Here is a 27093-nt window from a genome sequence, read left to right on the forward strand (position 1 = left end):
TATTTTTTATTTATTGACTGATTCTCAAAACAACACTAGAGATATTTTATTAATTAATAAACAGAGGGCCAGAGAGGTTGTATAACTTCTGCAAATTATTCAAAGTCAAGCAGATAGCAACTCAAAGTTTGAATTTGAACACAGGATAACTCTTAAGCCCAACCACTTAAACAGTAAACTGTGTGATATCAATTAAAATTTTTAGCTAAGAAAAACAGGGGCTATCCTGTAAAAGCAGGTAAACTTCTTGAATCTATCTATTCTTCCAACAGATTCTTGGCAGAAACAAAGCAGAGCTAGTATCAAATTGATGACAAAGATAAAAACTATTTTTTTGAAAATCAGACTTTTGTTTTTCATCAAAATGAAAAAAAAATCCCACTTTACAATTAAAATCAAAATATGCAGAAAATAAAAACAGGTACTTTAATATACACACCACAACCTTACAAGAATATTTTAAAACAATGTTTCTTTAGGAGAAATTTGAGAATTCTATTTGGATTGGAAATAAACATTGCACCATATTCTTAAGTACTATGCCTTCAGCATAGCCCTCCACTGGTATTTTCTATTATGAACACGGCTATATATCATATTCTTGATTCAATTTTCTGGTTGTTCCGGACAGAAGAGTAGGTTAGTCTCAAGATCACACTTTAACAGAAATAAGAACTAACTATAAATGCCAAGCATATATCTTTTGAAATACATCATCTTTCAAAAAGCTTTGAGCTTTCAAAGCTCAAATAACTGAGAATCTAGTTTCTACTTATAGAAAGAAATGGTATGAGGCACATATAACTTGTTAAATCAAAATTGGTTCCAAAAAGTGAAAAGACAATTTCTTCCCTCTCTACCTCCACCATTAAAATAATAAACAGTAATAAATTGATAAAATCCCATAAAACAAAAAAGATATTTACATTTTTTTGTCTTGTCTGCAGATCTGGCACAAGTTTCTTTGAGTAGATTACATAAATGCCTTGTAGCGTTATTCCTGAAACAAAGGAAAGAGTTTGCCTAAGCAAATTCTGATCTCAAAGAAAAATCATATATAAAAGTTATAAAACATATTGTTACGATTTTTAAAGAATTTCTTAAAACATTATATTTTGTATATATCACATATCACTCATAAATGACTATATGAAGAAAAACTGGTTGATTCTACTATTAGCAAAGATGATCTAGTAACTGCTTCCCTTTATTTATTTATTTATTTTTTTGAGGAAGATTAGCCCTGAGCTAGCATCTGCTGCCAATCCTCCTCTTTTTGCTGAGGAAGACTGGCCCCGAGCTAACATCCATGCCCATCTTCCTCTACTTTATATGTGGGACACCTACCACAGCACAGCTTGCCAAGCGGTGCCATGTCCGCACCCGGGATCCAAACCGGTGAACCCCAGGCCACCAAAGCAGAATGTGTGTACTTAACTGCTGCGTCACCAGGCTGGCCCCTGCCTCTCTTTAAATGTAAAAGGGACACCTCCTTAACAAGCTTCTACCCAAACAGCTATCAATAACCTTTCAGCAAACACTTCCAGATTTGCCTAATGGAAAAAAAAATGAGAAAAGAAAGTTGGGTTTTTCATTTACTAATTACCCCAGAAATATTCTAGCTGTCTTACCTTCAAAACATAAAACAGGTAATTTTCTGACTAGCCATTCATTACATGTACAAAAAGACCTCTGATCATCAATAGATGCAGAGAAATCATTTGACAAAATTCAACATCCGTTTATAATAAAAACTTTCAACAAAGTGGGTGTAAAGGGAATATACTTCAACACAATAAAGGCTATATATGATAAGCCCACAGTAATATCATACTTACGGTGAAAAGCTGAAAGCTTTTCCTCTAAGATCAGGAACAAAACAAGGATGCCCACTTTCACCACTTTTATTCAACATAGTATTGGAAGTTCTAGCCAGAACAATTAGGGAAGAAAAAGAAATAAAAAATATCTAGGGGCCGGCCCCGTGGCCAAGTGGTTAAGTCTGCATGCTCCACTTCAGCGGCCCAGGGTTTCGCTGGTTCGGATCTAGGGCGCGGACATGGCACCACTCATCAGGCCATGCTGAGGCGGCATCCCACATGCCACAACTAGAAGGACCCATAACTAAAATATACAACTATGTACTGGGGGGATTTGGGGAGAAAAAGCAGAAAGAAAAAAAAGAAAACAATCTCATTTACAGTTGCATAAAAAAGAATAAAATACTAGAAAAAAATTCAAGCAAGGAGGTGAAAGATATGTATGCTGAAAACTACAAGACACTGATAAAAGAAACTGTAGAATACACAAATAAATGGAAAGATATTCCATGCTCATGGACTGGAAGAATTAATACTGTTAAAATCTCCATACTACCCAAAGTAGTCTATAGATTCAATGCAATCCTTATCAAATTTTCAACGGCATTTTTCACAGAAAAAGAAGAAACAATATTAAAATTTGTATGGAGTCAGAAAGTACCCCAATCTTTGAGAAAGAAGAAAAAAGCTGGAGGCATCACACCTCCTGATTTCAAACTATATTACAAAGATACAGTAATCAAAAAAATATGGTATCGGGCCGGCCCAGAGGCGCAGCGGTTAAGTTCACACATTCTGCTTCGGTGGCCCGGAGTTCACAGGTTCCGATCCCAGGTGCGGATATGGCGCCACTTGTCAAGCCACGCTGTGGCAGGCGTCCCACATATAAAGTAGAGGAAGATGGGCACGGATGTTAGCTCAGGGCCAGTCTTCCTCAGCAAAAAGAGGAGGATTGGCAGATGTTAGTTCAGGGCTAGTCTTCCTAAAAAAAAATTCTATACTATACTATACTACACTATAGTATGTAACTAAACTTAATAGTCACGGTATTCACAAAAACTCAAGTGTTTATTAGTGGAGGCAGTAGCAATTCTAAGAAAGCTCACAAGTTATCAAATACTGGTATTAGGGCTATAGTAGGCATTACATCTGTCTTATAAGATACCATAGGAACTCAATCACATGCCCATCTAAAAATGTCAAGTATCAAACATACAGCAGACACCCAATGTTAGAACCTTCCTCCTCCCTCTCCCTTCCCCTTATAACCAAACCTCACTTAAGGAGGGAAAAAATTAAAGTGTAACATTTAAATTTTATCTGGAAAGTCATAGGTTGTCTTTCAATTGGGCTAAAACAATCCATTGAAATAGCAGTTTTCAGTTATCAGCAACCTCACTTACAAGATGATAGGCCTTCTAGAACCGTATTTAGCATAACGTTTAACTTAAAGCAAGTAGGAATAAATAAATTTGCCATTCTACATGGACCACCCATACATTACATTCTAACTATTCAATATTTACTTGGCAGATGAATTAAACAATTACATTTTTCTATTAAAATCTGCATGATATAATCTGAATGAGGCGATAAAGGTATAAAATAAGGTTTAGCTATTGGCTAGAACAAAGGAAAGGAAAAGGCAAAGATAATACTAAAGTTTTAAGCCAAAATTATTGGAAGAATCTTTGGGCCACTGGCAAAAACAGGAACTTGAGAGTGAAAATTAGCTTAGAACTAAGTTGAGTCCTATTTTACAAGTGTTGCACCTAAAACAGAAAGGTAGACAATATACACAGGCAGTTGTAGATATAGGATTATCAGGTACCTTTTTTGGCACCAAGAAACAGTCCCTCCTGCCCGACATTTTGAAAAGTGAGAAGGTGTTAGTCAGTGACTACAGTCTGCCAAATGCAAGAATGTAAAATAGGTATGTCTTCCTCTTTCCACAGCACCCAAGTAGAATTCTACATATAAGTTAATATAATATAACAGAAAGCGCTCAATAAATTTTTAGAAATTATCTTAATAATAAATTTGTAATAAAAAATAAATTTGGAAAGAACAAATTCATTAAATTATTACTTACTCTTTTATTAAATCTTTATTTTCTTGAATTCCTTCTTCTAATTTCAAACTTACTTTTTCATTTTCAAACTAATTTACAAAACAGAAGAACAGTTCACAATTGCTTAGCAAAATAAACAAGAATATAATTATTAAGCAGCACTTCTTTGCTAACATGCTATGATGGTCTATAAGAATTCTTTTCTTTTCTCTGTACATGAAAAAGAACTTTTTTGTCACATCTTACGGATTTCCCTTATGGATTTCCCATAACAATAAGGGTCTCGCTTTCATCAATCTAAAATCAAGTTTCCAGAATCATTTCAAAAAAGTATCCAACAATATTTTAATTCAATATTATCTTTCCTAAACATTTTGAAATGATGTTTTATCTTTGTTCTAACCCAATGTTGCATTCTCTCAACATTTCTTTCACTATGCCATAAAATTAAAGCTGAACAGTTTCAAATTTAAAGTTTTACCCTCAAACGTCATATTCCAATATAATAAAAGATATTTATATCAAACAAAACATCATCAGTAATAAGTAAAAACAAAAACTCTATAATAAATTTGAATCATTAAATTAAACTTTACCTAAAGTAATTTGTTTCTCTAATCATTTGCATTAATATTTGTGCAACTTATTTTCTATGCTCATCCTAAAGCTAAAACGCAACTAGTATCAACGAAACTTTAGAAAAGCACTGTCTTTAAAATCCACATCACAGAAACACGATAAACCCAACTTACCCTGAAATAATACTCTATTTTAAACAGTATTCTGATAAGATTTACTATACTACATTTTCAGTTCCAAATCTTGTTATACCTGCAGTTCCTGAATGGCTTTCCGCTGTGCTTCAATTATCTTTCTATTCTCTTGCAACTTATTTTCTTTTTGCTTCAGTTCAGATTCTACATTCACTTTCCACTTCTTGATCTTTTCTGCCTCCTTATACAGTTTTGAATATAGTCTGCTCATTGGCTCAGAATTCTATTAAAATACATTTTCAAAGATTGTTAATTGTTCAAAACTTTAGTATAACCAAACTACTGCTGCCTACTGAAAATATCCATGAGTAATAGTACCTAAATAGTTGAGACAAAATCTCTCCTCAATTTACGCCCTAATAGTATACTGAAAGCTACATTAACTCTTTTAAACGACTAAGGCTGTACTAGCTACTTCACTAAAGTTACTGGTCACTTGACTAAGTTATACCTTGCTGAATAAAAACAAATAGCTTCAAAACGTATCTAAGTCAGAAGTTAGAAATATTTTAGTCACTGAGAGAATCTGGCTGGTTAAAAGCTAAAATAAATCACTCTACAAAAAATTTATAAACTTGAACAATGGTCTTGAAAAATTTTGGTGATACAAACTATTTGAGGATTAACTAAAGGACATGAAGTTTAAAATATAATGACAAGAAAAATAATAGTGAAAATGAGATCTAACTTTCAACTAGCCTGAGGTTTTATTTGGATTTTCTGCATTATCCATTTCCACATTACAAGGTAACTGCCAGAGTTTTGTTTTGTTTTTTTTAAATCACACTGATTTCTGTGTGCTGATAATAGACCTTTGTTATCAAAATATATGAATAAGTTCCATATTTTTAAATTCTGTGATACTATAATCATAGCAACAAACATACAGCATTTTATCAGGCCACAGAATTTCTCTTCCTTTTAAAGACATCTATGTGCCATAAGTAAGAAGAACTTTTATAACTAAAATCAAAAGTACAGCATGTCCTGCAAATTCCTTAATCAGTAAACCAGCCCATCATCCCTATTAATTAAAATATTTGTAAAATTATTTGTAAAAAAGCCTTGATTCTCAGCCTTTTCGCATATCCATCCATCTCCCCTCTTCTTGATTTTTCTTTGTGTTTCACTAATTCCTATGGTTTAAAATTAAATTGCTCCTAAATAATAGAAGCTTTTAAAACCTAGGAAAATACATAAGCCTAGTGTTTCTGCAATTTTAGGAGAAAAAGGTTTTAAAAGATATATTTTAAAACATTAACCAAATATTAATCCTTTTGAAACTTCAAAAGAAAGACACATACAAATAATAATAAATGATTCTCCAATTACAAGAAATTTATACAGATGGGAAATCTTCTGACCTCATAATCAGAGTCTTTTAGTCCTTCCTGGTAGTGACAACTGTCAGAATTATCAACCTACAAAAATGAATAAATGTTTCCTGTAAGAAAATATTTCTGATAAGAGTTTCCAAACAGCAGCAATTACATACTGAAGACTAGTAATCCAACAACTAAAGAGTTTTTTCTTTTTCAAGTAAGCAATTCAATACCTAAACAAATTACATCCATATACACGATACTTAACTGACCTGTTCAAGCATGGGCAAAAAGCTAACTTTTCGTAAAGCAGGATCTGCAAGATAAAAGACAACTAGTATCAAATACGCCAACATATTTTTTATATTAAGTATTATATCTAGCTTTAATGTCAAGGTTATCAATATAATACTTGTGTTATATTCTCAATATCTAGCAATGTGTATTTAAAATATGATTCTACGTAAGGTGATATTTCGCTTTTCCAGTCTCCTACCTGAATCAATGTTTTCCCCATTTTTGGAGAGATTAGTCATGGCAAATGGAAAACCAAAATCATCTTCAATACATTTGTTGAAATTCTAGAAACACAAAGAACTTCTTAAACATACTGCTCCATACACTCTGATAACTAGCAGTGTAATATGAATTACACATGTAACATACATCTGCTTAAAGAGGTCACTCTAATTATAAATCTTTTAACGTACATATAGTGTTTAAAACATCAAACGCTTTTGCTATGTAAACAATGGAAAAATTTTTAATTAGGTATTTTCACTTGTAAGATGAAGCTAATCTATAAATTATGCAAAATACAATACACGCTTTGCAAGTATTCAAGAATAATACTAGTAATTTTATCTAGTAGCATAGAATATTAGTTTTCTTCCATTTCATTACGATCTTTTCCTTGATAGAACTGAAAATTGTCTTCACTGAATGGCATTTTAATCTTATTCTCCTGGCTACAGAGACATAAAAACATTTCTATGGCATATAAAATTTAAATATTCATTGCTTCATTCCACCTCCAATATAAAGTTCCACATAAGAAATTTTTCAAATAATTTAGTAGAAGCTCTGTTTCACCTAAGAAACTTGGTATAACTCCTCCTTTCTGATAAGAACGCTATTATATAAATAAATGTTCCTTTTTAATCCTGTCAACCAGGAAGCTCAGAGCCAAAGTTTAAGCTCAGTCATACACTAATCTTTTCCAGTATGTCAACGTATTTGTCCAAATTTTCTTGATTCTCCTCGACCCTAATATCGTCCTAAGTTGCATTTTACTATCTCGTATATATCTCACAAGTTGCCTCGGATCACGGAGGAGGGGGTTACAATAAGCAGGTCGCACTGGGGACGCGGAGTTCTACAGCAGCAGAGACTCTGCCCACACACAGCAAGGATGCTCATTATCCATTCTAAGCACTATTACTCAAAATTCTTGGGTAAAGCAGACCATATTTACTGAAAAGAAAGAATTACACCGCCTTATTTACCTGCAGTTAAGAATAGTCAAATCAAGGTTCATATGCAAATTTACCTGGAAGAAATTAGAATCTCCTCCCAAGGTCTGAGGTTTCACTGCAGACACTTGACTGCTACTTAATCTCGGTGGTACAAACAATTTAAAGGGCTTTTGCTTCTCCATTTTCTGTCTTCCAGTTGTAATTATCTATTGCCCCGAGGGGTGGGGTGGGGGGGGAGAGGTATTTCATTAATACACTGTCCTTCATTTAAAAAGGTGATGTCTGTACGATAAACGGCTTATCGAGGAAGGGACGCAGACTCCGCCGCCGTGGAAGCCCATGCAGCGCTGACTGCCAGGGTGGGCAAAGCACGAACAGCCCGGACTTGGTCCCCCGTCCCCCCGCCACCAAGGGCCACGCTGGCGACCTGGACAGGCGAGAACCTCGAACAAGAGCTCAACCCTGTGCGAGCCTCAAAAGCAAGCCCGCTACCTTCACCAGCCCCGTTAAATTGCATCCCCTCCCGGGAGGAACTGTGTTTGGTTCTTAGACGACTATCGACTACCGGCGACGCCGAAGGCGCGGGGGCGGCCGAGAGAGCGAGCGAGGCGATGGGAACGTGCCCCAGCTCCGGGTTCCGTCCTCAGGAACCCCCACCTTTACCTTTAAAGAACCAGCGGGAAGCCGCAGGCCCGCTGTCCACGCGAACTGCTGCCTGCCCTCCGCCAGGCAGCAAAAAGAATCAAGAGCTTCTGCCTTCGAACCTCAGAAGAGGCGGGAAATCGCTCCCCCTCAGCGGCCAGCAGGGAGTGGGCGAGGCGAATGACCGTTTAACCGCTAAATAACTGTCAGCCAAGACAGCTGGGTCCGAAGACCTACGTCTCGCGAGATTTCCCTTTACGTTAGTAACGATTCTTCCCCGGATTCTGTTTCTCCCTAGTGCGGACGTTCTTGAAGCTTCTACGATTGGCAAAGACTACAAAGAGAGCTGTCAGGTGCTATGATAAATTGGAGGTGATGGTGACAAATGCATTTCGGTCTTACAAGAGCTCACAGTGTGAAGAAGGAAGCAGATGTGCAAACAAACAATTGTAGCCACGTGTAATCATTTAAAGGTGGTAATTTTCAAAGAGTCGTTGGGACACAGGGAAAGTGGCGTTTACCGGGGCGTGGGCAGTCAGGAGAGGCTTCACAGACGTGGGGCGCTTCTGCTGCTGCTGCCGCCGAGAATAGAAGACTGGATGGAGGGTTGGCTAGATGGGGCGTGGGGGAAGGTACTCCGGGCCAGGGAAGCTGGGTAAGGCGCTGGAGCCGTGAGGGAGGTGAACACGTCAGGGAGGAGAGCGGCGGAGGTGTGTGAGGACGGAGAGGGAAAATGGCAAGAGGAGTCTGGAGACAGCAGATAGAAAGGCCTTGCAAAGGTTTTCGGACTTTAGCCTTTAGGGATGGAAGTCTTGGAGAATTTTGAGCGGAAAGGGAGGCATAGTCAAGTTCAGAAGAAAATTTGTAGTATAAAAAATGGTTTAGGCTTATGAGACTGGAGTTAAGGACATAGTTTTAATAGCCTGGGTAAGGTATGTGGACCTGAGCTATGACAGTGGCAGTGGAGAGGAAGAAGTGTCGAATATAAAAGATATTTAGGAAGTAAAATTGATAGGATTTGATGGCTTTTTCATAGTGAACAGTGAAAGGGAGAAGTCTAGGATGACTGCCTGTGCTCCGGGTTGGGCGACTAGATAGAGTGAATACTGTGGCGCTAAGTACTTAGGTTTGAGCAGTAAGATCATGAGTTCCGTTATGGACACACCTACTGTTTTCTAAATTTCTCCATGTACTGTAATATAATTAATGCTTTTTCAAAGGATTTTAGTAATATTTTTAAATAACCCATTTCGTTTTGTATAAATTTAATCTATCGGGGCGGGCCTGTGGCCTATCGGTTAAGTTGTTCGCTGGGCTTCGGAGGCCCAGGGTTTCCCTCCTTGGATCCTGGGCGAGGACGTGGCACCGCTCACCAGGCCCTGCTCAGGCGGCCCCACACAGCACAGCCAGAAGGACCTACAACTAGAACATACAACTATGTACCGGGGGCTTTGGGGAGAAGAAAAAGAAAAACAAAAAAGAAGATTGGCAACAGATGTTAGCTCAGGTGCCAATCTATAAAAAAAAAGAAAAATTAATCTGTCAGACATAATAGTTTCTGCTAAAATTACAAAATTTTTGAGCTGGAAAGGATGATCCAGCATAACACTGTCATTTTACATTTTAAGGAAACTGAGTCTAGATACTCTAGAAAACATAAAATACTCCTTCCAAGACACGATACCAGGAATATGCACAAGATACCTCCTGGGGGTGATAATTGATACATTTAATAAAGATCTTTTTTAAGTTGAGGGTATAAATTCAATAATCCAATTTTTTTGTTTTACAACAGTGAAAAAGTCAACTATGATCTTTTCTTCGTTATTGAAAACCAAAATGCTACTCCTTTTTTAAGGAGTGTTAACTTAAATTCACAGTATTTTACTTACATCCAGTCTTTCAAAATGATAGTGTCACCACAGAATTTCTCAATTTCATGTTTTTCACATGAAATTTATTTTTAATATATAACCATCCTATCCTTACAAGGATTAAAATATTTATTGAAGGATTTCAGATTTTAAGAACTTAATTTTTTCTACAAAAATGTCAAAATATTGTCTACCAGAATGAGCAGTAAATTGTGCTAAATTTCCCAATATATGTTAAAATATGTTAATGATTTGTCATGCTAATTTTTTCAGTATCTTGCCATCGCAAATTTTTTAATTGGGGTTTATGAAGGATCTCTTTTTTAAAGACATTAAGAAAAGATAAGAGTTAAGCAAAGCTTTGTTCCTCTTTAATAATTCATAAAATGCTATAACAAGAATAGGTTTGAAATGTTAGTTCCTTATGCACCAATCTGGCCTTAATTAATAAGGTTCACAAACTGCCTTTGTTCTGATTACAACTATTTCCAATAGATAGCCTTTTTTTAATGTCTTTAAGTAATCTATGTATTTTCATTCAATTTTCTACTAAATGAAAAAGTAGAGTTTCCTCATGTAAGAACTCTATTAGCATTATTCCCTGTTGAAGGAACCATGCAGTAACAATAACCATTGCTTCTTTTGAGTAGAATCTTGAAAGGAATCTTAGATGTCCCTCTAGTGGTGGTCCTATATTCCACAAAATTTGATGAGCCCTGATGATGTCCATTTTGCAGTAGTATATTTAACATAGCAATTCTGTTCATGTTTTTCAAATCAATCACCCTATAATGATAAAGTAAACAGTTTAGATGTAGGAAGTTTAAGACAAACCACAACATTCTGAAATTTCAGCAATGTGAATACAAATTCCATTTCTGAGAGAGTAAAATAGCCAATTTGGAGTCCTTTGTTTTCCAAATGCTAAGTATTTCTGAGTGGTTGTGATTCAGTGTTCTCAGTTCAGTGAGCCTCCCTATGAGACGAGCAAAATGCTGTAGATCTTCTGGATGATAAAGTTTTGAATATTTATACAAAATTTGTAAAATTGGTTCTTGTAAATTTTCCACATGTTGCTTATTTTTAAGGCATGGACGATCTGAAAAACATCATCATACATATCTTAATGAATACTGGAAAATGGTAGAAGATAATTAATTTAAAGCAATACAGTTTTTAAATATTAAAAATAGCAAATATTTACTGAACCCTTAATATATGCCAGATGTTATGCTAAGTAACTTGCTTCTTTGCAATATCTTAATCTTCGTAATACTCTATGAAGAGTATTCTTTAATGGTTAGGCAGCGTTCATTCATCCAGTCGTTGTGCTAGAGATACAGCAAAGGAACATAAGAGACAAAATTTCCTGCCCTAATTGAGCTTATATTCTGTGTCTGGGAGGTGCAGGGGAGGAAAGAGACATATACATGGGTTTTTTTAAATAAAAATATAATATGACAGTGATAAGTGTTATAGAGAAAAATAAAGAGGGAAAGGGATAAGAATTTAGGATGAAGGGGCAGTAGCTATTTTTCAAAGGGTAATCAGAGATAAGATGACATTTAACAGAGATCCAAGATGGGGAAGGAGGGAGCAGGTAGCTATCTAGGAAAAGAGCTTTGCAAGCAGATTTGTCAAGTACACTAGGACCTGTGGCAGGAGCCTGCTTGCAATTTTCAAGGAACATATGCATCAAAAGCAATGTGGCTGTGGTGTGTTGTAAGCAAAAGGGATAGTAGTAGGTAATGATGGAAAGAACTTTTACTTTAATCTGTGTAAAATAGAAAGCCATTAAAGGGTTATGAGCAGAGAAATGACGTGATCTGGCTTAAGTTTTCAAAGAATCACTATACAGTTATAGAGAATAGACCCTAGAGAGGCAAGAGCAGAAAAAGGAAAGAGAGTTAGGGTGGTAGTTTTGATTAGGGTGGCAGGGACAGAGACATTAAGAAGTGGTTGAGTCCTGGGTATATTTTGAGGCTAGAGCCAACAGGATTTGTTGCATATTTGATATGGGCACAAGAAAAAGAAAGAAGTGAAGGATGACTTCAAGAATTTTGGCTTATGCAACTTGAAGGATGGAGATGCCATTTAGTAGAGATGGAGAAAGAATATAGGAGGATCAGGAGGGAGATCAGGCGTTCACCTTTGGACTTGTTAAATTTGATATGCCTACCACACATCCAAGTTGAAATCTTGAGGAGGATGTTTAATGGCATTTAGGGGAGTAGTCTAGGTCGATATATAAATTTGGGAGATGTCAGCATATCAATGACTTTGAAAACCATGAGATAGGATGGAATTTCAAAGGAAATGGATATAGAAGAAAAGAGAACTGAGCCCTGGAATACTCTAACATTTATCAGTGTGGGAGATGAGGAGGAAGTAACAGGAGACAAAAAGGGCAGCTACTGAGGAGGAAAATCAAGACAATGTGATGTCCTGGAAATCAGGTGAAAAAAAAGCATGTCAAGAAGGAGGGAGTGATCAACTGAAGCCAAGTGATGAAGTGTTCCAAGAGAGAGTGAGTGATCTGCTCTGTCAAAAGGAGCTGATGGGTCAAGTAAGATGAGGACTAAGAATTGACCACTGAAATCAGCAATGCCAAATTATAGAAGATCTTGACAAGTTATGGTGGAGTGGAAAGGAGGGATCAAAATCTGACTGTATTGGGTTCAGGAGTGAATGAGAGGATACAAATGGAGGCAGGAGTGTAGATAACTCTAAAAAAAATTTTTTTCTGTGATGTGGAACAGAGAAATGGGAGAATAGCTGAAAGGAGATTTGAGGTCAAGAAGATTTTTAAGATGCAAGAAATTACACATTTGTAAACTGAAGGGAATACTCTTCTAGAATATTCTGGGAAGAGTACGAAAGGGAAGAGACATATACACATTTTTTTAAATAAAAATATAATATGACAGTGATAAGTGTTATAGAGAAAAATAAACAGGGAAGGGGGATAAGAATTTAGATGAAAGGGCAGTAGCTATTTTTTTAAAGGGTAATGAGAGATAAGATGGCATTTAGCAGAGATTTAATTTTGATTGACTGAGGTAATTTTGATGAAACAAAATTGATACATTTGGCACCAATGAATAATAACCACAAACTTCATGCTTTCGTTGCCAAATTTAATCCAAGCTTTTGCTGCCAAATGGTTTTTACCTGAAAAAAACACAGCTGTTGCTGCAAGCAGAGCATATTCAGTATTAGTAATATTAAGCTCACTCATTCTTCTGTAGAAGTAAAACAGTGTGGTAATAAATTCTTCAGAAATACCTAGAAAGATTAACATCAAATGCATTTTCATCAGAACTTAGTGTAGAATCAAACATATTGCCATTGTCATTTTTTCTCAAAGCAGTATAAGAAAATGACACTATATCTGTTCAATTTTTTCCTTCCAATGTAATATTTTGGATTGTATGTAATATTACCAGTCAGCGTAGTAGAAGGACAGTCTGTGTTGTAAAATGTTTCCATAGGATGAATAACACTTCTGTCACCACTCTGATTGTGACAATTCAGGGAATGATCTGAATCATTTGATATTCTCATAGTACCTAGTAAAATAGAAAAATATCATCTGATTTTTTTAAATCTTCATACAAATAGTAAATTCAATCTCTCTAATCTCTTTTAGACAGGAAACATTCCCAACGAATGATAGCTTTGTAATTTTTATTAGTGAAACATAAAGCTAGATTAATAGTTCATGTTTTATATAAAGATTGTTGAGAAGACCCTGCAAAAATGTGTTTTCCATTATGCTGTATAACAAAGAATGGCTTTCTTTGAAAGGAAGGCAGGGGGCCGGCCCCCCGGGAAAGTGGTTAAGTTATCGGGCTCCACTTGGGCAGCCCGGGGTTCACCAGTTAAGATCCTGGGCTTGGATCTATGCACCACTCATCAGGCCATGCTGTGGCAGCATCCCACATAGAGGAACTAGAATGACCTACGACTAGGATGTACAACTATGTACTGGGGCTTTAGGGAGAAAGAAAAAAGGGCGGGGGGGTGGGAGGAAGAAGATTGTTAACAGATGTTACCTCAGGGCCAACCTCCCTCAAAAATATAAAAAATAAAAGCCGGAGTGGTGGGGGGGGAGCCAGCCAGGTGGCATAGTGGTTAAGTTCACATGCTGTGCTTCGGCAGCCCGGGGTTCACTGGTTCAGTTCCCAGGTATGGACCTACGCACCGCTTATCAAGCCATGCTGTGGCAGGTGTCTCACATATAAAGTAGAGGAAGATGGGCACAGATGTTAGCTCAGGGTCAATCTTCCTCAGCAAAAAAGAGGAGGATTGGTGGCAGATGTTAGCTCAGGGCTAATCTTCCTCAAAAAATAATAAAAGAAAAAGAAGGCAAAAGCTAGACCAAAGACTTGGAAAACTATAAACAGCTATTATGAAGTACTTATTCCTACACTAACTAGTAAAATTAAAATATAGTAAGAAAAAAATAGCTCAAGTTTATATAATTTGTTGCTAAACTTAATAATAACCATTAAGATTGAATTAATTGGCCTATTTTACTTTCAGAAACTGATGACAAACATTCTTTCTGACTGTAAAGTTGGGCCGTGTGGAGGAACATCACTTCAGTTTTTGATCCCTCTCGTAATGCAGTCTGATCCTCATTGGTCAAATTTTCAAATCCTTTAAGAAAAGATCACATAATTGTTTGAAATAGATAATGAAAAGACAATTTTCAGGTATAGGTTTAACATTTTATATTAGTTATTTAGTTATGATATGAATCCTAAATGTTCCCTTAGAATAATCGATATGTAACTTCAAATCTGAATAGAATTCTTGATTCCACATGGTAATATTTTGGGGCACTTTCATCATAACTGGATAATGATACTTTCCTATGGGAAGAGAAAATTAAACATAGTAGTTGGTTTAGACTTTATTTTTACAGTGAGTTATCCATACATGTAAATAGATAGCTAAGTTTTGGCCAACAGTGGCTTGATTTTTTCATACTGTACAAGGACTTTTGTTTTATGTTTTATCTAAAAGACAAAAACAATTTATTTCAAAAAGTAAAAATAAAATAAAACATACAACCAATCATATTGTTTGTGTTAACTCTACATCGGTGAAGTCACTTGAATAATATTTTTAAATATTTATATTTCCACCTACCTGATTGGTTAAAGCGGAGAAAATAAGCATGTATTTGTATTTTGAAGTAGTTTTAGTGGAAAAATAGAGATTTTTGTTTTCCTAAAATGTTCCCTGTCTTTAAAACAAAGAACTTCTTAAAAATTAAGTATTAAATTAATTTTTTTCAAAGGTAAAGTGATTACCTGGGAGTCCCTTGGTAAAATCCACTAAGCTCTGCATGTGTAGGACTACTGTATCTGAGAGTCGCAAAAAGCTCAGCTCAGGATTTTTATATTCCTGCAGCTAACCAACAAGAAGAAATAAGATTAATGAAGTCTATTCTCTTTCAAATAACTGTTTAGATTTTAAACTTTTATATTTATGCTCTTATTTTTTAACATAGTGAATTATAAATTATTACTTGCCAACAATGAACACATACAAATTTTCTTGTTTCTTCCAAAGGAATTGTATATTTTTGATGAGCAGCCACAATGTTATTAATGAGCTGATGTTCTTCTTGAGTTAGTTCCACGCTATCCTGAATCTATAAGAAAATATAGGTAGAAAACTATAAGGCACTTATTAAAAAAGACATCATCAGTAAAGAAACAAGAAATTTTCTAAGAGTCTTACCACTTTTCCAGATCTAGTGGTGGATGATACAAGCTTGTTATCTACTCCTTCTTCTTCCACTTTGATGTTAGAGTAAAAGCTGTTCTTCTGCTTAAAGTTCTTTCGAAGTTTCTTTGATTTGCATTGGATCTCTGTGAGCAAACCTGTGATATTACAAAATTCATATAAAATGTTTTGGGTATGGCAAGTAACATTATAGGATTTGATGAAAATTGTCTTATACACCTATATGATCACAGACTTGTCTTTTTACAAAGAACCTTTCATTTTTTGGCAAGTATGTACACAGCAATTAAATTTGCTACATTGCTTTCTCCTTTTCCTTCCACAACTACCTGTCTATTTGAAAGTACATAGTGATCCTAGACATAAATTAAAATTAATTTTACATCTCCAAATTATAAATTTAGACCTTTTTATATTAGAGAAATTTCCACATTAATTATATATTGGAAGCAACATAGAATGTCCATTGGTGTAGCAGTTGAACTACCTTATCTATGGGCTTTTATCCTTGATCAGTCAAGGGAATATCTTGTGGTTTTTCAAATGAGCTAAATTGATTTTTTTTTTTCTTGCCAAGGAAGATTTGCCCTGAGCTAACATCTGCACCAGTCTTCCTCTATTTTATATGTGGGTGGCCGCCACAGCATGACAACTGGCAAGTGGTGTAGGTCTGTGCTGGAGAATGGAACCTGGGCCACTGAAGTGGAATGTGCTGAATTTAACCACTAGGCCATGAGGCCAGCCCCAATTTTTTCCTTATAAGATGAAACAATGGTATTTTGTTATGACAGCCCAGTCAAGAAGACTAAGACAGGGATAAAGTAAAGAATTCAGTCTAGTTGGACAGGATAACCATAGGATCTATTACAACTCAGGAATTTTAAATAATAGGAATCCTTTTGATGAAGAACTTTCATGGAAAATATTGGATTTTATTATAGTAAGCAGTATAATATAAACAGAATATTGCATTGGTGTTTATTGAACAGGAGTGCAATTTAATTAAACTTGAAGATTATTATAACAGTTGAAAGTAGTTTAAACTAAAAAGAGAATGGAGAAATGACTATGAAACTAACATAACAGTATAAGTGCAAGATAATATGAGTTTGCACAAGACTAGATTAGACAAGAAAAGAAAACATTAATAGTACTCTATAAAGAAAAATAAGTTTTAAAGTCACCATGAGATTTTGAGCCCTGGAGAATAGGAGGAATTGAGGAAATAATGCCAAAATCTTAGTACTACTGTAAGGATTAAATGATATCACATAATTTATAAGCTAAAAACAGTGAGCATAAAAGGAACTCAAAAACAACCTTAGGTAATCTTCTGCCTATTGAGTTGGGTTTTGACACCTATGTGTTAATTGTTAACAGGCTCTACATATCCAGGTATCATATAGGCTTCTAAAGACACGAGACTAAAGAAGGTGAACTACTAGTAATTTCAAATTCTGTTCTTTCTCGATGCATTATATAACTTGAGGGTAAGTAATATGAAAATACAAAGATTTCCAATTAAGAATAAAATATGATTATTACCAAAATTAGAGCAATATAGTATAGAACAAGGCTTACAGAAATAATTGCCTAGATTGGTAACTGGCTATCCTAATTTAGCAGTTGCTAAAGAAATAGCTTAAATCCAGATAAATATGTTAATCTTCAAAATGACAACTTGAAGAATGTATTAAGGTCTCAATAAGGTAAGAAAAACTAACATCACCTTAAAACAAAGCAAAACAAAACAAATGGCACTTACATTCTGCCAACATTCCTACTGCCTTACACTTTTTCAGTCTGCACTCTTGACATTTTCTACGCATGTACATGTCCATTTCACAGTGACCACCATTCTTGCAACTATATACTGCATTTTTGGTGATGCTACGTCGGAAAAAACCTAACAACAACAAAAAATTTTTTAATTTTACTAATAGGTATTTTTAGTTACTTGTTTTTATTAATATATACCTTCATAGTAGAGTTAAGTAATCAATTTAACTAAATTATTTCAATAAAATGTTTTTTCCCTCAATAAGAAGGTTTGGTTTAATATACATTTATCTGAATAATTGTTTTAATCCTCTCCTGTTTGATGTATTCTATTCCAAGGTTGTTCCTTTCAATAATCACACTTGGAAATTAAACTAAATAGCTCCATCACATTAAGACAACCCTCTGTTTTACTATGGTTATAATATATCATCTAGAAGTTTTCTTTTAACTATGTTTTACGGAATATAAAGGTTCCATGAAGCATCTCTTAAGGGTCCCTTGAAAGACTACGTGCTTACTTAAAATAAAAACTACAAGGAAAACCTCTCTTCTCTCCTCACATTTCTACCTCAACCGATAAAGGAAGAGAAATTCTTCCAAATTTTTTCTTCTGTCCTTTTCCTTTTTGTAGCACTTCCCCAGATGAGAAACTATTGCATGTTTATTTAATCTGAGACGTTGAATGGTTCATGTTTTGTGTATGTGTGTGTGTGTGTGTGTGTGTTGGTGGGCAGGGTGGAGGTTCTACATTTTTTCTTTCACTTCTTAAATCCATGCATAGCAGTCCCTCCTCCCATTTCCTCTCTCATTTCCCACTCATATGCAATAATCCCTGCTATCTTCCTCTTAGTCCTTTCCAAGCAGTGAAGTTGATAAGGTTAGTCAATACCCCTCTTAGAGGACTGCCATACCCTCTTTTTCTGTAGACACACTTGAGAGTGGGAGTTTCATGACTTAGATTCAACAAAGGGAATAGAAAGCTCAGCTTAGGTTTCGACAACTATGCCTCATCCTTGAATCTAGTTGTAACAGCAGGGCCCTGTATTTTAAGAGTAAGCAAATACTGATGCAGGTATTCTATTCATAAACCTGGTACCTCAGTTCCCTTGGTGATCATTTGGCTATTCTTTGGGAAGGATGAGTTGTGAGATTCTGACAGTAAAACTTTAAATTTCTAACAGACATGTTTACCCACTGCTGTATTGGCCTCATCATTTCTAGGTTCTGTCCCAACATTGCATTTGTGAATAAAAACAATGCAGAAGTGTTTCAGAATCTCAAAACTTCATCAAGGACTATTTCACTCTTTGAAAATGCTATTGTCATTGATGATATTCACTTGCAGACCTCCCATTTGTTTTCAAAAAAGCATTTCAAAAAAAAAATAGAGAGAATCTTAGAAGTCGTTTAATTTAAATTCCCTCCTAATTCACGAATTACATCAACCACATGAAAAAGATGTAAGAGTTAGCATTCAGATTTTTTTTTAAAGATTTTATTTTTCCTTTTTCTCCCAAAGCCCCCAGGTACATAGTTGTGTATTTTCAGTTGTGGGTCCTTCTAGTTGTGGCATGTGGGATGCCACCTCAGCATGGCTTGATGAGCGGTGCCATGTCCACGCCCAGGATTCAAACTGTGAAACCCTGGGCTGCTGAAGCAGAGCGCTGGAACTTAACCATTTGGCCACAGGGCTGGCCCCTCAGATCTTTTTAAAATTATTTTCTATTCCAACATCAGATTCATCTAGAAGCATGGAATCCTTCTGCCATATAAATATACTTAATTTTATATTTAAAAGTAAAAGTCTTCATCAAAAATGAAAAGAAAACTGAATCAAAACTTTATTACATTCTACTTTCACATCTTCAATCCCACAGATTGATCACCTTTAAACATATCAATGATTCTCCCTGGTCTTGTTTTTCACACTTTAAAAGAAAAGAGTATTGGGGCTGGCCCCGTGGCCGAGTGGTTAAGTTCACGCGCTCCACTGCAGGTGGCCCAGTGTTTCGTTGGTTCGAATCCTGGGCGCGGACACGGCACTGCTCGTCAAACCACGCTGAGGCAGCGTCCCACATGCCACAACTAGAAGGACCCACAACAAAGAATATACACCTATGTACTGGGGGGCTTTGGGGAGAAAAAGGAAAACAATAAAATCTTTAAAAAAGGAAAGAGTATTTTTACTTGCCTAAAATTTCATGACTCTTCAGTGAACACTAGCATTAGAGTTTTGTTTTAACTTTATCCTTACCTTTGCAACCTTCACAAGTAAGTGCATTATAATGATATCCTGACGCTTTATCACCACAAACTACACAGAGTTCTTCTTGTCTCTTAATTTGCAGGGAAGAATGAGTTAGTCTGGATCTTTTTATTTCAGAGTATCCATCTTCAATATTGTGGGCAACCACATAAGTGGATCTATTCAATTCACAGGAACCAGGTCCACACTCTCCACCACTGAACTGTAGATCCCAGCTATAAGTGTTGAAATGACTTTGCAAAGATTGGAACTGTAGAGCTGGAGGAACCTGGACGGTAGAATACTGGCAATAAGGTGATTCTTGAAAATCAATGTCGTGCAGCTGATAATTGGTTTGTTCCGGCAAAATATCTAGATTTTTTCACATAAAAAAATGTAAAAAGTCAACATTTTATAATTGTTTTCAAATTTCAAAGAGGTTTATGTTCAACAAACATAGTTCAACATGTTTGTTCCATCCCAGAGACTTGCTGTCCACCATGAGGGGCAGAGCGAAAACTGAATTGCAATGCACGATAAGTACTGCCATCCCAGAGGTATGCAGAGGTTGCTCATGAGCTGGGAGAAAGGGTAACAGTTGCTAATGGCTTAAATACCAATCCAGTCTATCTCCTTATGTAGAAATATTTCCCAGAGTTTGGAATAAAAGGTTTTCCCCATCTTCTGCATTTCCCTTGTTGTGGATACAACTGTTTTTGGTGCATTCAGTTCAGTAAAGAGATGAATTGATAAATTATCCCACCCCTCCAAAAAAAATCAAACTAAAGTATAATTTTACCAGTTATCTGGTTATTGCAAGCAATACAATATATATTTTTGTTTCAACTGCCCATTTGAAAGACCTTAACACCCTCCTTTGCCATTTCTAGACTTGATTTAAATGACTAGTTTCTTTTTTGTTTTGTTGTCTAGCAATTCTAACTAGCAATTATCTGGAGATAAATTCACCTACCTCGCAGGGTTACTGTAAGGATGAAATAAAATATGGTATGCAAAAGCATGTATAAAATATAAAATGATACTTAATGCATATCTTTATTATTATTATTATCAGAAACTCCCAAACACCAACTTACTTTCTGCTTTCAGGAGAATTACTGAATCTAAATCCAGAAAATTGTCTCCATTTGATTCTGGCTTACAACATCTTAGTATTACTGATTTTTTAAATTAATTTTATTCTCTTGTAGGGAATAACAAAGTTTTTGGTTCATTTGCTAATTTCTTTTCTAAAAACCCACAAAAAATGTTTTATTAACTACAATACTATAGTTTTTGATACATACCATAGTACTGCATGGGTTCAGCAAGAGCATACCCATCAGGTGCAGTGAGGTGAGTATGTGCCATTCTCTGGTCCAATTCTCACTTCTTCATCAGTGCCTGCTGAAATAGAACTTGAAGGAAACAAAAATTTTGTAGATTATTTGAAAGTATGATTATCAAATCAGTATTATTTTATGAAAGTACAATATTGTTTTTGAAAAATAATTTATCAGAATTTGTACATGACACATTTTTATGTACACTTTAACTGGAAAAATACTGATTTTTTTTGTATGTCTACACACCAAATTCTTGAATTCTGCCAATTTCTCATTGCTCAGCTCTTTACAAATAACTTAGTAAACCTTGATAATAATCATTGTGACTCTTGAAAGTGTAACAAGCTTTGGAGTTAGGCTTCATACACTTCTTTCACCACTTATTTATGGGTCATTTGTTAAACCTCCTTGAACCTTAGTTTCCTCGTTTGTAGAAGAGAGATAATAAAACCCTCCTAAGCAAAGTTGTTGGGAGACTTTAATTAATGTATGTAAAAGCCAGCGCAGTTCTCAACTTAATAACTGATTCTTGTAATCGTTGTTCTAATAGTTTCAAGATCTTACTGTTTTAAATTTAGATGAATTAGACTTTTTCATAAAAGTAGTTAAAGAGTAGGAAAAGAATGGCTTTCATGGCACCTTTTTTTATCTTCTGAGTCCTTTGCAAATATTTATTTTTCTAGGACTGTGACATGCTAAACATTAAAATGTTAATTTGGTTCTGCTTAGCTAATGAAAATAGTTTACTGATTATTGAAAAGGATGTTTTTTAATAGTAAAGCCTAAAAATTATAAGCTATTACAAGGAAAAATTATTCAAAACCTAAGACTACCCCTTATGGGAAAAATTATTTTTGTTATTTCCTAGGAAGGAACTCCAAAAATAAGCATCTTTGAATAGACTTAAACAGGAAATCACAGTTTAAGAAATTGGAAGTTATTAGAACAAAATAAAGGTCACTCTAGAGTCCCTCATATTTTATAGTTTTATCATCTCTGTTAGAAGAAAAGACTGTTTTCCTTTTTAAAAGGAACCAAAAATGGAGAAGAGGGATTTTAAATCATGCCAAAAGATATACATGACAAATTTCTGAGACAGCTTTGGATATTACATTGAAAAATCTTTTACTTTGATTTATTACTCATGTGATGGGTTCATAGCTAAGGTTTCTATATCATGAAGATGATTCAGATAGTAATATCTGTGAAATTTATCTCTTTTATCAGCTAATGGGCTCTAGGTTCCTTTAAGGCACTTGAATCTCCCATTCTTCTGACAGTATAGCAGCACTCGTATAGAATGACTGTTGGTTGGAACAGATGAAGCAAAAATGGGGCCCCCACGGCTGACCCTGGGGCCAAATGGTTAAGTTCACATGCCCCACTTTGGACTCCCAGGGTTTCACCGGTTCAGATCCGGGGCACAGACCAAGCACCACTCATCAAGCCATGCTGAGGCGGTGTCCCACCTAGCTCAACTGGAAGGACCTACAACTAAAATATACAACTATGTACTGAGGGTTTTGGGGAGAGAAAAGGGGGGGGGGGGGGAAGATGAAGACTGGCAACAGAGGTTAGCTCAGGGCCAATCTTAAAAAAAAAAAGTGGTGCCCCCAAATAAGTGCAATTCAATATGAAGTTTTCCTTGAAAAGTAAAGACGAAAATTAATAGGATCAGTCAGTATATACTTCTGTTTTTACTATATTACAAGTCAATTGGCTCTCCATATAAAAAGAATTCTGAATGCTATTAGTTTAATTTGTGATACTTTTTAGCAATAGCAGTTCTGTTTAGTTCTTTCCAAACTTGTCTTTTGAGTCTCAACTATATTTTAGAAGATTACAAATGAATGTGAAAACTTGAAGTTGTTATTCACCCTTCTTTTTTTCCTTTTCTTTTCTTTTCTTTGTTTTTTGGTGAGGAAGATTGGCCCTGAGCTAACATCTGTGCCAATCTTCCTCTATTTTGTATGTGGGACACTGCCACAGCATGGCTTGACAAGCAGCATATAGGTCCATGCCTGGGATCCAAACCTGCAAATCCAGGCCACAGAAGTGGAGAACATGAACTTAACGACTACATCACTGGGCCGGCCCCTTACTCTTCTTTTAAAATTGCTGCATTTACCGTTAGGCTTCATACAGTATTAAGTATCGGACAAAGACTGAAAATTAATAAGTATTTGGTATTAGTTAGAGACTTTGCTGAATGAGAGTTCATTTGAGAAATAATCTAGAACAAACCAGAGGTAGCGCATTAAAACAAAACTAGTACTATCCTGACAAATACACACATAAGTATCTTATAATAATGCCACAATCAAGGTTCATATCATAAATAACAATGTTCTAAAACCAAGTCCTTCCAATAGTGATATATAAGTGCCCCAAAATATTGTCTAAAGCAGACTTGTTTTTATCAATTTATGAGCTAGTTATATTCCAGGGCATATATGAAACATATACATAAATAAGCCTCTGATTAAAACTATGCCTTTTAAAATATGAAATATTTCTCTTTTATATGTTTACAGTAATGTTTGCATTATTTTCTACATAAATTTTTTCACTAATTAAATTTTCTTCAGTTTTTTACATGTTTAATAAAAGTATTCAATATGTATGCATAGTAAAACAAAACTTTCAGAAATAGTGTTCATAAAATAAGTTTTAAAACACTTAAGTAAATTATCAATGTCATAGAGAGAGGTATGTAATCAAAAACTTCCCATCCTGTTAAAGTAAAGAAAAAATGTATAATGGGCCTGGAATCATTCTGTTTTGTTATCTTTCCTAGTAAATATTTATTTAAAACAAAAATAACTTAGCTAAGAGAGGAGCTTTTATCAAGAGGATCAATTTGGCATGGGCAAAGTCTATATTTTTTAACAAATATAACTTTATAAAAAACTGTACTTTCCACAGATTATAATTGCTTTTCTATGGAAAAGATGCTTAATTGCATAAATGAATTTGTATCTCCTCTACCTTAACCACAAATTGTTCTTAGTAAATCTTTATATAGCTAGAATTTTAAGAGGGAAAACATTGATTCCTGAGATCTACATTCCTGTGTTAAAGAATTTTACAGTTCTTACATTTCTTCTCTTGCAGTATATGACAATTGAATCATGAATAATACATTGCCTAAAACTGATATAACTGAGAAGTAGACTGATTCACAAGAAAACCATTTTAGTTTTCATGGTAGCCTCTACTAAAAAAAAAGAATGATAGTGCTATATGACATATAATTATTAAAAGGTTTTCCCTGGTAGGTCTTGTTTCAGTCAAAATTCTCTGAGTTTATTGGAACCAAGAAAGTGAAAAGAATATATTTGAATAACAGCACAAATTAAGGCTTCTTGATTCCTTTATAAGAATCTCTCCTTTAACTCAGGAATAAAAGGAGGATTTTACACTGTGAAATTTTATTATACAGCTTTATTGAGATATAATTTATGTAACATAAAATTCATTCTTTTAAAGTGTACAATTCAGTTGTTTTTAGAATATTCAGTGTGTAGCTATCACCACCATCTAATTCTACAGCATTTTCATCACCCCAAAATGATATCCCATGCTCATAAGCAGTCACTCCCCATTATCCCCTTCCCCCAATTCCTGGCAACCACTAATTAACTCCCTGCTCCTATGGATTTGCCTGTACTAGACATTTCATATAAATGGAACCATACAATTCCATATATAATTTTAAATGAAAAAACTAACTAATATAATGTCAAGGACTTTTCACAGCTTAAGACAGAAAGAGAAAATAAATATTTAGAAAATTCATGACTATAAAATTAATATTTTATATACTTCAGAGATGCAGAAATATATTGTGTGTCTATTTTCATGATCCGAAATAATTTTCATGATTATATCATCACAGCATTTTCAACAGAGCTGTAATTCCCTGAATACACCTTTACAGGAATATACTCAAGTTGCTTTGAATTTACATATGTTATTTTTTCAAAAAATAAAATACATTTTATCAATAAGTTCTTGATTTGAAAAGAAGTTTCATTTTCAAAATATAACAGTAAACATCATTGTGAAGCTACTTACATTATTACATTAAATGTCAACTAAAGTCCAACTACAGTTCAAAATTGCCTTGTCATTCCTGAGGAGAGAACTAAATTACTGTATAGTCCACTTTACTTAATTAAATTTCTTAATTTCAAGGGGAAAATGCTTTTTAGAGTTTGACTATCATATTAATAACAATTGACTTATTCACTTTTCAAAGATTAAATTAATAATCGCGGAAAGATGTCAAAAAATATGCTTTTTATTAACACCTTACAGTTTAATAGTAGTTTAAAGTAAATTGTCAACAAAGTTAGCATTCATTTTTAATTTAGACAGCATAAAATTATAAACTTTTCTTATTTTAGAGAAGACAAATACTCACAGTTAAAGGATATTACTAGAGATTGTCCTTTTCTTCACAGAATGAGTATAGATAGATTGAGCAATGACTTCAACTTTCCAGCTGGAGCAAACTGGGTCTTTTCCCTATTTATCAAGGGGTGGAGAGGGGGTTACCCTGCGTTCACTTCGGCTCCAGACACTGCAGAGCAATGCTTCAGCTGTATCTCAGAGACAAACTTCCCACACAGTCCTCTCTTGGGTCAAAACAAGGGCAGTTACAAACTGACATAAATCAAATAATAACCAGATCATCAGGGATAGAGGCCGTTGGGACCTTCAGGTCACACTCTCCCAGAGTTCCTTACTGTTTACTTAATAAATATTTTGTTTTCTTGATTGAATTTGACATTATCCCATTTTGGTTACAACACATTGAGTCTCTACAAATGACTGAGTATTACATACAGGAAGGAAAAAACCCTCCCTCCACTAATATGGGGGCCGTAACAATTCAACTTGAAGTTTATCTTTGCACTACCTACAAAAAAAAGAATTTGTTAAAGCAATTAGTGTGAATAATAGTGCGTAGGTTGGTACGGTGTTAGGTGTGTACAAGTCATCTAGTCCAACTCTTTCATTTTTTTGGCTAAGAAAACCTGGATCACAAATAGATACCACTCCTTGTTCAAGGTCTCAGAGCTAGTTAGTAGCAGAGATGAAATTCAATGAAAATCCAAACAGTTTAACAGGATATATAAGTAACTTCATTAAGATTTTTTTTAAATGTTACTTACATAAATAAAGTCTTTTGGACACCAGGCTCATAGTCTCCTCCCTTTAAGGCATTTCTGCCAAGTCAAGATTACAAATGGGTTCCACGACTGAGCTCCTATTCCCTTGGTCACACCTCTCTGACCTGATGACTCACTTGTTTTATGTTACTCTAGGCTCTGGTCTCAGTCCTGCTCAGTTCCACTTTCACATTAACAAGGCCCAGCTTCAACATACACTTCTACATTTCCTGGAGTCTGATCTTAGTCCACATCCAGTTTCCTACTTCACAACTACTATATTGATGCTGAATTCTTCAAAGGTGCTCATCTACTACAGGGCAGAATTCCTGATAAAATCTGCAAGTCATGCCACATGGAGTTTTGTTTATTTTTTTAAATAATAGGCTCTGTTTCTGCTTTAATACATGTGAATTTAATAAATGTGAATTTTAATCAGCAAACCAAATAATAATAATCACAGGATTACAATTCATGTTGATTCTAAAACATTCCAAATACAAGTTCCAAATTACGTCTTAAAAGAAGTGACATTCTACTAGCAACTTTACATTGAAAAACAGCAAAACAGACATACAGTACTTGATTTTTTTTTTTTTTTTTTTTTTTGAGGAAGATTAGCCCTGAGCTAAAATCTGCTGCCAATTCTCCTCTTTTTGTTGAGGAAGCCTGGCCCTGAGCTAACATCTGTGCCCATCTTCCTCTACTTTATACATGGGACGCCTACCACAGCATGCTGTGCTGAGCGGTGCCATGTCCACACCCGGGATCCGAACTGGCGAACCCTGGTCCGCCAAAGCAGAACA

At 35.1% G+C, this 27093-nt stretch overlaps 3 protein-coding genes across 12 annotated transcripts in view; 1 reads left to right on the forward strand and 2 right to left on the reverse strand.

The window, feature by feature from the left end:
- The window catches only part of SYCP1 (synaptonemal complex protein 1), a 129725-nt gene extending 121410 nt beyond the window's left edge, over positions 1–8315 (reverse strand). For 2 of the 7 annotated variants that reach the window (XM_023641375.2, XM_023641377.2), the window contains exons 1-8: positions 8125–8315; positions 7536–7667; positions 6483–6567; positions 6259–6302; positions 6029–6085; positions 4723–4887; positions 3913–3980; positions 927–1000 (exon numbers count right to left, since the gene is read on the reverse strand). In XM_023641375.2, coding sequence (XP_023497143.2) covers positions 927–1000; positions 3913–3980; positions 4723–4887; positions 6029–6085; positions 6259–6302; positions 6483–6567; positions 7536–7643 — 601 coding nt within the window. In that variant the 5' untranslated portion in view covers positions 7644–7667; positions 8125–8315. Of the gene's footprint in view, positions 1–926; positions 1001–3912; positions 3981–4722; positions 4888–6028; positions 6086–6258; positions 6303–6482; positions 6568–7535; positions 7668–7953 lie in introns of all 7 variants that reach the window. The other 5 variants (XM_023641376.2, XM_070267184.1, XM_070267185.1 and 2 more) reach the window with 3 other exon arrangements.
- A 110-nt stretch (positions 8316–8425) lies between these two features.
- The window catches only part of SIKE1 (suppressor of IKBKE 1), a 60352-nt gene continuing 41684 nt past the window's right edge, over positions 8426–27093 (forward strand). The window contains exon 1 of the mRNA XM_001500218.5: positions 8426–8576. The gene's annotated coding sequence lies outside the window, so the exon portion shown is untranslated. The remainder of the gene's footprint in view (positions 8577–27093) is intronic.
- On the reverse strand, positions 9812–25780 carry LOC100065492 (bile acid receptor-like). 4 transcript variants are annotated; one of them, XM_070267205.1, is made up of 11 exons: positions 25537–25742; positions 21072–21182; positions 19774–20053; positions 17503–17643; positions 15732–15874; positions 15538–15642; positions 15299–15398; positions 14517–14639; positions 13421–13546; positions 13149–13262; positions 9812–11076 (listed from the first exon to the last, which is right to left on the reverse strand). In XM_070267205.1, the coding sequence occupies exons 2-11, from the start codon at positions 21105–21107 to the stop codon at positions 10829–10831; spliced, it is 1416 nt and encodes a 471-aa protein (XP_070123306.1). In that variant the 5' UTR covers positions 21108–21182; positions 25537–25742; the 3' UTR covers positions 9812–10828. The 4 variants fall into 4 exon arrangements, with proteins under 4 accessions (XP_070123306.1, XP_070123304.1, XP_070123307.1 ...); XM_070267203.1 differs by having other exon boundaries at positions 19774–20136; XM_070267206.1 differs by having other exon boundaries at positions 10031–11076; positions 14538–14639; positions 25537–25707.

Source organism: Equus caballus, chromosome 5, assembly GCF_041296265.1.
Source record: "Equus caballus isolate H_3958 breed thoroughbred chromosome 5, TB-T2T, whole genome shotgun sequence".
NCBI classification, from domain to species: domain Eukaryota; kingdom Metazoa; phylum Chordata; class Mammalia; order Perissodactyla; family Equidae; genus Equus; species Equus caballus.